The sequence below is a fragment of the Heloderma suspectum genome, chromosome 14 (genome assembly GCF_057233095.1).
Source record: "Heloderma suspectum isolate Gila_16-S chromosome 14, 16-S_ref, whole genome shotgun sequence".
Classification (NCBI taxonomy): Eukaryota; Metazoa; Chordata; class Lepidosauria; order Squamata; family Helodermatidae; genus Heloderma; species Heloderma suspectum.
Window position 1 is genome coordinate 25287009 of NC_139471.1, and position 13092 is coordinate 25300100.

General features: G+C 53.5%; 1 protein-coding gene across 1 annotated transcript in view; it reads left to right on the forward strand.

Moving 5' to 3' along the window:
* The first annotated feature begins 1550 nt into the window (after positions 1 to 1550).
* LOC146335856 (cholesterol 7-desaturase nvd-like) overlaps positions 1551 to 13092 on the forward strand; it is a 28244-nt gene continuing 16702 nt past the window's right edge. Inside the window, exon 1 of the mRNA XM_084821502.1 lies at positions 1551 to 1936. Coding sequence (XP_084677628.1) covers positions 1567 to 1936 — 370 coding nt within the window. The 5' untranslated portion in view covers positions 1551 to 1566. The remainder of the gene's footprint in view (positions 1937 to 13092) is intronic.

The following is a 13092-nucleotide window of genomic DNA, read 5'->3' on the forward strand; positions in this document are numbered from 1 at the left end:
TTTTCTTGGAGCAATCATGGAGGACGGGGGAAGTGCCAGATGATTGGAGGAGGGCTAATGTTGTCCCTATCTTCAAAAAGGGCAAAAAGGAGGAACCTGGGATCTACAGATCAGTCACCCTGACATGTATCCCTGGGAAAATTCTGGAGCAGATTATAAAGCAATCATTCTGTAAGCACCTTGAAAACAATGCAGTGATGACTCAAAGCCAACATGGATTTGTCAAGAACAAATCCTGCCAGATGAATCTGATCTCATTTTTTTTTATCAGGTAACCTCCCTTGTGGACTGTGGGAATGCTGTGGACATAATATACCTCGACTTCAGCAAAGCTTTCAACAAAGTGCCCCATGATACCCTGATGAGCAAAGTAGCTCAAAGTGGGCTAGATAAAACAACCATCAGGTAGATCCACAGCTGGCTACAGAATCGGACTCAAAGAGTGCTTCTCAATGGGATCTTCTCAAACTGGGGAGAGGTAACAAGCGGGGTACCGCATGGCTCAGTCCTGGGCCCAGTGCTCTTCAACATTTTTATGAATGACTTGGAGGAGGAGGTACAGGGAATGCTGATCAAATTTGCAGATGATACAAAATTGGACGGGATAGCTAATACCCTGGAAGACAGAAACAAAATTCAAAGTGATCTTGATAGACTGGAGCGCTGGGGAGAAAACAATTGAATTTAAATTGAATTTAATAGGGATAAATGCCAAGTTCTGCACCTAGGAAAAAGAAACCAAATGCACAGTTACAAGATGGGGGATACTTGGCTCAACAATACTACAAGTGAGAAGGATCTTGGAATTGTCGTCGATCACAAGCTCAATATGAGCCAACAATGTGATCATAGAATCATAGAATAGTAGGGTTGGAAGGGGCCTACAAGGCCATCGAGTCCAACCCCCTGCTCAATGCAGGAATCCAAGTCAGAGCATCCCTGACAGGCGGCTGTCCAGCCTCGTCTTGAAGGCCTCCAGTGTGGGAGAGCCCACCGCCTCCCTAGGGAATGGGTTCCACTGTGGTATTGCTCTAACAGTCAGGAAGTTTTTCCTGATGTTCAGCCGGAATCTGGCTTCCTGTAACTTGAGCCCATGATTCCGTGTCCTGCACTCTGGGATACCAAGAAGAGATCCTGGTCTTCCTCTCTGGGACAACCTTTCAAGTCCTTGAAGAGCGCTATCCTGTCTCCCCTCAGTCTTCTCCCCTCAAGGCTAAACATGCCCAGTTCCTTCAGTCTCTCCTCCTAGGGCTTTGTTTCCAGTCCCTTGATGTGGCTGCAAATAAGGCCAATGCTCTTTTGGGCTGCATTAAGAGAAGCATCGCTTCCAAATCCCAGAAAGTACCAGTTGGGCCTCATCTGGAGTACTGGGTCCAGTTCTGGGCACCGCACTTACGAAGGACGCGGAGGGTTCAGAGGCGGCTGCGGCTCCCTGCCGCGCGGAAGGGTGCGGCGGGCGAGCTCCGCTGCGTCCTCCCGGAGGAGCCGCCCCGCCCCGCCCCGCCCCCCGCCAGGCGACGCCTATAACCGCGGCCAGGCCGGGGCGGGGCGGGAGTCGCGAGCGCGATGGGGCTGGACGCGCTCCTGGCCCTCGCCGCCGCCGCCGCGCTGCTGTCGCTGGCCGTCCCGCTCCCGGAGGCAGCGCGCTGGGCGGCGGCGATGCTGCCTCCGCCGCTCTTGGCCCCGCAGCTGCTGCTCCTGGTGGCGGCCGCCGCGGCGGGCCTCTGGCTGGCGCTGCGGCCGCTGCGGCTGCTCCGGACCGCGGACCAGGTGGGCTACTTGCCCGAGGCCGGCCGGAGCCGCGCACAGGCCGCCCGCCGGATGCGCAGGAGCCGGCGCGCCGGGCTGCTGCCGCCCGCCTACCCCAACGGCTGGTTCCGCCTCCTGGACTCGGCCCAGCTGCCCCGCGGGGAGGTCCGCAGCGTGGCGGCGCTGGGTGAGTAGCGGCAGCGGCGGCCGGGCGCCGGCGAGCGTGTGCGCAGCGCCGCGGGCGTCCCGCGCCCACCCGCGCGGCGGCGTGAGCAAGCGGCGCCGGGCGGGGCGCGGAGGCCCGAGCCGCCGGCGCCGCTCCCCGGACTGCCCGGCGCGAGCGGCGGCGCGCCCGGCCCCGGCCCGGCCCGGCCCCGGGCAGCGGCGAGGCGAGGCGAGGCGAGGCGAGGCGAGGCGAGGCGGCCTGGCGGGCCAAGCCGCGCGCCGGGCTCGAGGCGCTGCGGGGCGGAGCTCGCGGCGCCGTTCGCGGCCTGGGCGCGGGCTGCCCGGGGCGGGCGGGGCGGGCGGGCGGCCTTCTGCCTCCGCCGCAGCCGCGCGATGCGCGCAGGCTTCCCGGGGGCGAGTCCCGCCGGCCTCGGGGGCGCGCAGTCCGGCAGACGCGCTGGCGCGGCCGGGCTGCCGGCGGGCGACGCAGCGGCCGCTGCGCTGCGCTGCGCTGCGCGAGGCGGGCGGGGCCGTGGCGGGCTGCCGGGGTCCGGCATGCGGCCGAGCGTCGCGTCGCGTCGCGGGCTCCGCTCGAGCGTCGCCGCGCGGCCGCAGCCGCAAGTCAACGCAGCGGGGGGGGGGGGGTTGCGGTGTGCGCGCAGCGCGGCCCCGCGTGTGCCGTAAGGGTGCGGACGTCCTGGTACCTCGAGATCTTCAGTTTGGCTGCAGAGATGTGCATGTGATCCTCAGAATTCAAAATCTTGACCCCCCCCACACATTGGACGTGATGGAAACAAGCTGCGGGATGGTGCATCTGACCAGTTAACATAATGCACTAGTTTGTGAAGGGCTGTTTTCAAAGCTAAATTCAAAATGTGCACTTTTGAAAGCGACATGCAAGCTCTACTGAGTCTTGAGCTTGTGCACTTAAAAAAAAGGCGTAACTGCATGTGCCTCACCCGTGTGCACACCTTCCCTGAATATCGCCAGCAGCCATTTGCCTCATCCCTGTGGTGCTGCCACGTGGTGAGAAGCCTGCCTGCTTCTGCCCTCCAGGCCCCCAAAGCAGAGAGGTGCTGCTGGCATGATTGGCAGGCGCTTGGCGCATAGCAGAGTGCTTCTTGCAGCCTTGTTGCATTCTGAGCCAAGCAGCTTCTGCCCCGGTTCTGGGGGTGCCTCAGGTTGCACTCAGCAAAGAGGAAGCCAGAACCCACCAACAGGGGCCCTGGCCCAGTGCAGGACCAGCCCATCACTGCTCCCCCGGACTGTCCCCAGCTTGCCAAAGCAGTCGACTGCCTCAGCGTGGCCATCGCTGTGCCTCGTGACCGTGAGCTCCATGGCTCAATCACAGCTCCACCAAATGCATACTCCAGTCAGCCCTGGACAACTGCCTGCCACCTTCCTTGGGCAACCCCCAGGCCTCGCACTGTGGTGGGGGAGTTGGGGATCTCTCTCTCCACCCCATTCATGATCTGACTGGATTCCTGCACTGAGCAGGGGGTTGTACTCAATGGTCTTGGAGGCCCCTTCCAGCCCTCCTATGATTCTCTGGCTGTTTTGTTACGTCCTCTTCTGCACCCCGCAGTTACACTTCTCTAAACTGAGGACCCTTCAGCCTTTCTTTAGAGGAAAGATGCTTCTGTCTGATTTGCTTACCCTTTTCTGATACTGCTTTTTAGAAACTAGAGGCAACCAGAACAGTACCTGCCAGCATTATAAATGTGGGAGTTTCTTCTGTTGACTTTGCCTTTTCTTTGTCTGCCTGTCTTTTTCTTCAGGCCTGATTTACAGACCTGTAAGTGAAAAGGCAAATCTGCTTTTGCCTTTTGGCAACCCTGTTCCACCTCTTCGCTGCTGTCAAAGTCTTGTATGGGCTTCTTGATGTGCTCAAACAGAGTGTGTGTGTGTGTGTGTGTGTGTGAAACTGACAAATGGCCCACCATGGCCAAAATAAAAAAAAATAAATGTGCTCTGCTCTTGGCTGAACCACAGGCATCCCTTTGCAATCAAAGGGATAATCTGCCCTATGCTATAAACTCTACAGCAGTCTCAAAGTGGCTTAGCACCATATCCTGGGTCCTAGGCTGCCTCCACAATGTTAGGGTTTAGGAATGCCCTGTTGCTTGGAGGAGGGGAGTCCTAGGGCAGCCTCCCCAATCTGGACTCCTCCAGATGTCTTGAACTATAACGCCTATCTTCCCCAGCCAGCAGAACCATCCATGATGGCTGGGGGTGATACGAGTTGCAGGTCAACACCTCTGGAGGGCCCCCGGGTAGGGAAGGCTGTAGGGGCAGAGGGAGGAAGGGTAGCTGCTGGGAGGGGCAGTATTGCACCCGCTGCTGGGGTAAGTTTTGCCCCACCCCCAATATAACCAAAGTGTTTTTATATTAAGATTTTAGAACTCTTAACACTGAATTTTTAGAATTAGAATTTCTAATTCTAATTCTTTAACAGAAGCAAAGCTCAAGAGTCCCAGCCTCTCTTCCTAAAAATTGGGTACTCCCCCTTCAGTTCCCTTGACATTCTGAGGATAGAGTAAAAATGCCTCTCTTTGCTGCTTCTGCAACTTGTTCTTGGTTATATCCCTGGGCCTTGCTGAATTTCACACCAATCCTGACTGTCTTATGTTGTATTTGCCAGCTGGCCTGCTCCCTCTGGCTAGGCTGAGTTGACCACCCAGAAGTCTGATGTGTTTTCTGATCTGTCTCTTTTGCCCATTGTAGCAGAAATCTGCAAACCAGTTTGGCTACCAGGAACTCCGCATCTTTTCTTCCGGGGGTGGCCTTGGAGATACTTTGGCCTTGGAGATACTTTGAAAGGTCAAACAAGTGCAGCCATTGTTTTTAGTGCCTGTGCGCGCGTGCGTTTGTGTAAGAATAGCCTAGGTTTGCCTACAATTAAATAGGCCCTTTGAAAACTATTACTGAAATTAATAGGCTCCCTTTTTCTAGTGAGTTTCTTCATTAAACAGAGGAGCCATTTGGGAAGACTCACCAGGAGCCTCCACGAGCTGCCCCTCCGCTGGCCAAGGGGCGCGGGGCTGCATGCAAGTGCGGGCCAGTTGTGCTGCTCCAGCCGAGGACCTCTTGGCTCTCGGAGCGCCTTCCTGCTCGCGGCCGCTGGCTCTCCAGCCAGGAGGGGCACCCAAGCCAGCGTCCATGCAGGAGGCGGGGGAGCAGAGAGGGCAGCTCCTCTCTAGGCAGGTCAGTTCTTATAACCCAACGTGCACCTCCAGCTGTTGAGGCCGAGGTGTTTCCGCTTTCCAGGTCCCTGTCTTGGTTTCCCCAAGCTGTGCCTCTGATCTGGTCCAGCTGCCTTGGGAGAACCAGAAAACAGAACCCTGCAGCAAATGGCCAACCTGTCTAGGAAGCGGGATTGAAATGCAAGAGGCCAACGTGGCAAGGAGAGGAGCTGAACTCCTGGAGAGAGGTCTGGATAGGAGTGGTGCAAACAAGCCGCTGTGGGCTTGTTTGGTGGCAGCGGTGTGGCAGCTGTTGCCAGTGCGGAGCGCAGCCCAGAGCTGGTCTGTAGGGGGGTGAGGGACAGCCCCTGGCTTGCCCTGTCCTCTCCCTGCCTCCATCTCCCCTCTGCCGCCCTCTTAAGAACATCTCAGTGGATTGATCAGATGGCTCTCATCACTTTGATTAAATCTCTGTAAGCTTGCCTATAGATGGAAACACCAAGTTCTGAAGAGAGAGTTTCTGTCTGGGGGGATGCAAGCACCTCTCATGGCAGGCAGGCATCACTTTAAAAGAGGCCTTCCTCCCCCCCCCACCACACAAAGGAGGGAATGCCTCTTCTAATGCAACACACGCTAAATTGATTAAGCATCACAGCCCTCATATTGGTGCAGGCAGAGTTTCTGGCCTGCTTAGGAGCTTTGCTGCATTGCAGAATGAGTCCTGGGTTTATGAAATTAAGGTTTTTAAAGTCTCTTTTTAGGGCTACACCTTCACAAAGCACTGTACAACCAAGAGGAAATGTTTGTAAGTGTATGGGCATACCTGCAGTTCATGATCACACACCTTATCCTGGTAACACTTAACAGCAGTCCAGTAAGGTAGGCCTGTGGTTCGGTCCTGATACTGTAGCTAGTGGTGGGCCTAAGGCCACTTACAGCATGGCCCTGTGGCTGTTGGCCTGATGTGAAGTCCTGCTTATTCCCAGCTATGCTGAGCAAGACTGCAGCCGTGGTGAGTTGATGGGTCAAATCTCACCTTGGCCAGGAACTTCAGTTTCTGCTACATTGCCTCTCACGCCTCTCAAATGTCCCTGTTTTTCAGTTGCATATGCAGAAATATGCAACTGAATTTTTGGTGACATTGAATAATGTCTGCTCTCTTGTGCTCCTATACAGGGGTTGATGTAGGTGAGAAATGCAATGCCAGGGCAGCATTTCAGGCTTGGCATTGCTATTGTAAACCAGTGTAGGGACAAACTGGCTTACGCCTTGGGCATGAAAATGAAATCCTGGGTTGCGGGTTTGTTGAAGAGGCTGAGCTTTCCAAAGTGGTTCTGCTACCTGGTGCAGCCCCTGGACTCTGCTTCCTTTTCTCCGGCTACTGTTGACTGGTCAGTGGCACTCCCTAGAGCGGCAGCCTCCTCCTGCCACTCCCTGGGGAGGTGCTCACAGCAGCTTCCTCGGTGACCCTTTCTCCAATTCCTTGCCCCATGTGGCAGGGCAAGAAAAGCTGGTTGCAGAGAAAAACAGTGCGCCAAAGAAGGACACAGGACCCTAGAGGGCCTCCTCTGTCACTCTTGTTTTCCCTTTAGCACAGATCAGGTCCCAGTACTGAGGGCTCCACCCTTAAAGGCTACCCCAAAGTATGTTGGAGTGAATGAGTGAATGCCAGCCTGCTTGGACAGTGAGGCCTGGGCAAAATGTCCTGAGATCCCTTGCCCAGCATTCTTCTCTTTTTACAGTTGGCTCCATGTTGCCAGCAACTCTGGTAGCTACCTGAAGGGCAAAACTGATGCCTCATTGCTTTCTCCTGAAGCTTCTCCCATGAGGAACAGTGAAACGCACCGCGTGTTCTTTAGGGTAGGAATAAGTAAGTGGTGGTGACCTACAGGCCTAGGCATGGTATGGAGAAGGTGGAGAGGGTTTGCTCTTCCTCTCTCAGGGTTTGGGGCAAAATAGACAAGATGTGCAAATAGGTTCTGCTGTGGGTTTTTAATGCGGGGGAGATCCAATCCAGATTGGGACTGCAGTGCTGCGTGTATGTTAACCTGCCCCCCCCCCCACAACTCTCCCTGTCCGATTAAAGGCACATGGAGCTGCTCACGAAACCTGCCTTGCTATCAGGACAGCTGGCGGCGCAGCTGTTGGAGGGCAGCATGGCAGAGCAGCCAGAGCTAAGTCCTCCCATCTCGTCTCTGCCGTGGCCGTACTTCGTGGCCACAGGGGAGTGGCTGCACTTCCAGCGCTTACAGGGAGCGTGCCCAGAGGTCCTGGAATCACTGCAACCTGCTGCAGCTGGGGGTGGGCTGAGAGCAGAGAGCCCCAGGGAAGGCTTGCCCAAGACGGCTGCTTGTGTTTGTGGCGAGGAGCAGATGGGCCTGGGGACATTCTGGCGCATGCTTTGGCTCCCTGCCCCTCTGTGGTGCACTGAGGGTCCTGAGGAAAGCATTTTGTGACCATGGGCGTGAAACACTTGCGGCAGCTATGCAAAGAACCCTCCACCCCATAGTCAGAACTAGGCTTTCTATGGATAAGATCTGTCTTCTGAAATCATTTCCCCTGCTTACCTCTTCTTCCCTCACTCTTTAAAAACTATTATTTGTGCTAAGCTTATCAATACGCAGTACCTGAATTAGAGTGGCCACATATTTATTTATATTTATTTATTTATTTCATTTCTATACCGCCCAATAGCTGAAGCTCTCTGGGCGGTTCACAAAAATTAAAACCAAACAACACACAATAAAACAATGTAAAATATATAGAACATTAAAACCACAATATAACAATACAACCACAATAAAACCTAGCAGCAGTGTAGGAGTTTAAAATACAGATTTAAAACAGCAAAGATAAAAATTTAGAAAGCTAAAATGCTAAAATGCCTGGGAAAATAAAAAGGTCTTCACCTGGCGCCGAAAGGAATACAATGTAGGCGCCAGGCGAACCTCACTAGGGAGCTCGTTCCAGAGCCGGGGTGCCACAGCAGAAAAAGCCCTCCTCCTAATAGCCACCCGCCTCATTTCCTTTGGCAGGGGCTCATGGAGAAGGGCCGCTGACGATGATCTTAAGGTCCGGGCAGGCACATATGGGAGGAGGTGATCCTTCAGGTAACCTGGCCCCAAGCCGTTAAGGGCTTTGAATGTTAACACCAGCGCTTTGAATCGGGCCCGGAAATGGACTGGCAGCCAGTGCAGCTGGAAAAGTACTGGCGTAATATGAGCTCACAGGCCAGTCCCTGTTAACAATCTTGCTGCCCTATTTTGGACCAGCTGAAGTTTCCAGACCGTTTTCAAAGGCAGCCCCACGTATAACGCATTGCAGTAATCCAGACGAGAAGTTATCAGGGCATGGATAACTGTAGCTAGGCTATCTCTGTCCAGATAAGGACGTAGTTGGTATACCAGCCTAAGCTGATAAAAAGTGCTCCGTGCCACTGAGTTCACCTGTGCCTCAAGTGACAGTTCTGGATCCAAGAGCACCCCCAAACTACGAACTTGATCCTTTAGGGGGAGTGCAACCCCCTCCAGAACAGGTTGAATATCACCTAGCCAGGCAGACAAACCACCCACTAACAGTACCTCTGTCTTGTCTGGATTGAGTTTCAGTTTATTAGCCCTCATCCAGTCCATTACCGTGCCCAGGCACTGATTCAGAACAGCCACTGCCTCACCTGGTTTTGATGAGAAAGAGAGGTAGAGCTGGGTGTCATCTGCATATTGATGGCACCTCAGCCCACACCTCCGGATAACCTCCCCCAGCGGTTTCATGTAGATGTTAAACAGCATGGGGGATAGAATAGAGCCCTGTGGAACCCCATGGCACAATTGCCATGGCACAGAGCAATAATCCCCCAGCACCACCTTCTGGAATCGGCCATCCAAGTAGGACTGCAACCACTGTAGTGCACTGCCTCCAACTCCTAACCCAGACAACCTATCCAGAAGGATACCATGGTTGATGGTATCAAAAGCTGCTGAGAAGTCCAGGAGAATCAACAGGGTCGCACTCCCCCTGTCCCTCTCCCGGCAGAGGTCATCCCACAGGGCAACCAAGGCAGTTTCCGTTCCAAAACCAGGCCTGAAGCCCGATTGAAATGGATCTAGATAATCCGTTTCATTCAAGAGTGCCTGGAGCTGTCCTACAACCACCCGCTCAAGCACCTTGCCCAGGAAGGGGATGTTGGCCACTGGCCTATAATTGTTAACATCCTCTGGGTCCAGGTCAGGCTTTTTCAGGAGTGGTCTAATTACTGCCTCTTTTAAAGCGGCAGGCACCACTCCCTCTCTCAAGGAGGAATTTACAACCTCCTGGACCCAGCCAGACAACCCCTCCTTGTTTGACAGGTCCCTGTCTGTAAGGAGACCACAATCTAAAATAAGCAACAAGGAAACAATGTAGGGTGAGGCCAGGATCCAGAGGGAAGAATATGGCCAAGAGTATCCGCTACGCACCCTGCAAACTTTGTTACCCTTGGGAACGGAGGCTAAGAGGATGAGGAGAGGCCAGGTGGGTGTTTTGAGGACGGGAGAGAACCTGCCTTGCTCCAGGTTCATCATAAGTAGTCTTTATAGTGCAAGCTTAAATTTATTAATAATCCCCTCTACAGTGCCTTTATAGGTAATCCTTAACAACAATCCTGTAAGGTAGGCCAGTATTCTCACTTTGCAGATGGCAGGCTGAGAGGACAGTGGTTTAGGCCATCAGCTAAGTTTGGGGCTGAAGTGCAATTTAAACTACAGACTTCTGCATCCTTAAGCATCCATTTACAGAACTCTAAAGCCTATAGCCTGCCCAGAGCCTGCAATATAGGCTGGGACATAAAATGGGACACTAGAGTTTATAAAAAAAAGCTACAGGAGGCTGGAGCATTCTAGGTGGGGACAGGCAGTGAATGCCATGAGCTCCACTGAATGGAAAAGAGGCCTGTGTGCTGATCACCGCGTTGCATCCCAGGAAACATGCTTGGATCGGGTGGCTGGCTGAGGGGCTGGGCTTGAAGTGGGAAAGCAGCTTGGGTGAAGGGAGCCCAGTGGAGGAGATTCGCCACAGCCCAGTTTAGCCAGTCCTGTTTTCCCCGCTTGTAAATCCAGCAGCATTGGTGGATGTCATGAAGGCGCTGCATTCCTAAGGCTGCCAGAGATGTCTCTCGCTGCTTCTCTGATCTGGCAGCACGGTGGCTTTCTAACTGTATGGCACCTCGGAACTCTGTCCTGGGCTTGGTGATAGTGCATCTTTTTATCAGTGACTTAGATAAAAGGGATGGGGGGCGGCGGAGAGTTATCAGTTTTGCAGCTGACACAGAACTGGGAGGGATAGCAGCAAACACCTCAGAAGATTGGAACAATGTTCACATTGACCCTGAGAGAATGGAAAGTTGAGCCGAAATGAACAAAACGAAATTCAACAGACAAATGCAAAGTTCTGCAATTGGGAGTGGAAGTCCCAAAAGCACTGGTATAGGATCGGGGAAGCCCGGCTTGGCAGGAGTACGTGTGAGAAGGATCTCAGGATTGCAGTGGAACTTGAGTCAGCCATGTGCTGTGGCTGCAAAAAACCCTACTGCAATTTTAGGCAGCATTGATAGAATCCTAGTTCCCAAGTCGCAGGAAGTCAGAGTTCCACTTCATTCCACACTGGGCAGGCCTTTTCTGGAGCCTGTGTCCAGGTGTGGGTGCCACCCTTTAAGAAGGCTGGGGACCGAATGGAATAGTCTTCGGAGGAGGGCAGTGAAGATGGTCTGGGGAATGAGGGAAGCGGCTGGGGTGGTTTAGCCTGGAAAAGCAAAGACTCGGGCAGGACACGCTCCCCGAAGGGCTGACACAGACAAGAGGGCAAAGACTCGCTGTTTGCTGCCCTAGAGCAGGACTAGATCAAGTGCGGGTCTTGGCTGAACATTGGGAGAAACTTCTCAGCAGTAGGAGCAGTTTGACCATGGAATCGGTTGCCTGGACAGTGGACTCTCCCTCACTGGAGGTCTTCCAGGTGGCCATCGCGCCACAGCAGCCTCCCCAACCTGGGGCCCTCCAGATGTGGTGCTCCACATGGACCAAGTACAGCCAGAGTGGGCAGTGGGCACATGCAGATGGACCCCAGTTCACATCACATCACTAGTCATTGATAACATTACACATTTTTCTTTTCCATAAGGAAAAGAAAGCTTATTGCTCAGAGGCTTGGTAAGGGCAGTAGGCCGGACAGAGGAGCACAGCTGCAACTACTCATTGGTCGCTCTGCAGCTTAATGCAGTAAAATGCTTAACCACGATTGAAAACAGCTGGGATGAAAATTAACGTATTGCACAGGAAAGCAGAAGCCAGGCTTTTAAATTTGCGTAACTTTCATTTGCATACCCATAAGGGCGAGAAATAATTGTGTGTGTTTTTTTTTAAACACCACTAGCAAGCCCAATTCTCTCGGCCAGTCCCACTTTCTATGGCATTTCTGCCTGCCTGTGCAGCCACGATAGACATGCCCACTGCTGCCTTGGTGCGTCTTTCTGCTTGCCCTGAAAGAAGAGCTGTCATTTGTAGCCATACCTTTCTGCAGCAGCTGGAATTGCAGCTGGGCTGGGAGGATGGTAAGGATGTGGCCTGGGCACGCTGAGCAGGCTGGGCCTAGGGCCCTGGGCCCACCGTCCAGGATCCACCAGAGCTGGCAAGATATGCAACAGGCGAGGCGAGCTGGACTTAACCCACAGGCAGTCTCTCGTTTAAATTGGGTGTTTATCCAAATTGTGGCTGTGGGCAGAAATACTGTTTTGCATTCCTTGGGGCTTCTCCTTAAGTCACCCTTTCAAACAGATTTCATAGATCATAGAATAGTAGGGTTGGAAGGGGCCTACAACGCCATCGAGTCCAACCCCCTGCTCAACGCAGGAAGCCCGATTCCCAGGCGGTCTCCCATCCAAGTACCAATCAGGGCTGACCCTGCTTAGCTTCCGAGATGGGGTGCATCCAGCCCTTTTTCATATTCCATCCTGTGTTGCCCGGCTGCTGGTATCTTGCTAGTCTGAGCAGTAAATCCTGGTTTTGCTGGATAACCAGGTTGGAGGTTTTGCAAAGCTAATAATGGCCAGACGTCGCTTCACCCAGCCCTGTCCATGGGGCCTGTATCTCCTAAATAAGCATTCTCTCATCCTGTTGGTGCCAGTATGGAAGTATTCCACAGTTCTGGCAATGGGAGCACGTCACAAGGCCTGGCCACACATTCTTCCTAGCCCGCCCGCCCGCCCATACAGAACCCTTTTAAAATCCTTTGTAACCCGAAAGGAGAGGAAGAACCCACTTCTTTCCACTTTCTGCTTGGGCAGTCATGAGTGTTTATTGTGAAGACGCCTGCCGTGGTGGTGGTTAGTGTGAGGGTGTGTAATAATTGTGTTTGTGTGTGGTGTGTGAGAATGGCAGCAAGATTAAATCTGAGCCTTCTGGTATCCAAGAGCTGAGTTACAGTTGGCAAAGCTGAATGGGTTAGACTGGGGGTGGGGGATGTGTTGCCTTCCAAATGTTGTTGGACTCCAGCTCCCATCAGCTCTAGCCAGCATAGCCAATGGTGAGGGCTCCGTGGTGGAGTTGCAGTCCAACATCTGGGGGGCCACATGTTTGCCACCCACGGTTTAAACCTTACAGGACTGTATCAGTTGCAGGGCAGGGGGGATGGCATTCTTCTTCAGGCTCTGCCACATTTCACAGACCGCACATGACAACTAGCATGTTGGGGAGAGATCTATCTTGTGAGCCTGATGTCTGCAAGCAGGGGGTTCATATATGTAAAAACGTGCGTGCTCCAGTAGGTCAATGACAAGGGTGCAAGCCAAGAATTCCACATTTCAAGTCCCTCCCCAGCCATGAACTTGCAAGGTTGCCCGGGGGAAGCAACTATTCTGTTGGCCTCCCTGCCCCTTTTTGCAGTATGGAGGCAGTACCGACCTGCCCTATGGTTTGCCGAGATTTTGAGCTCTCGAAAGCGCTCAATGTACAAATATATTAAAACTTCT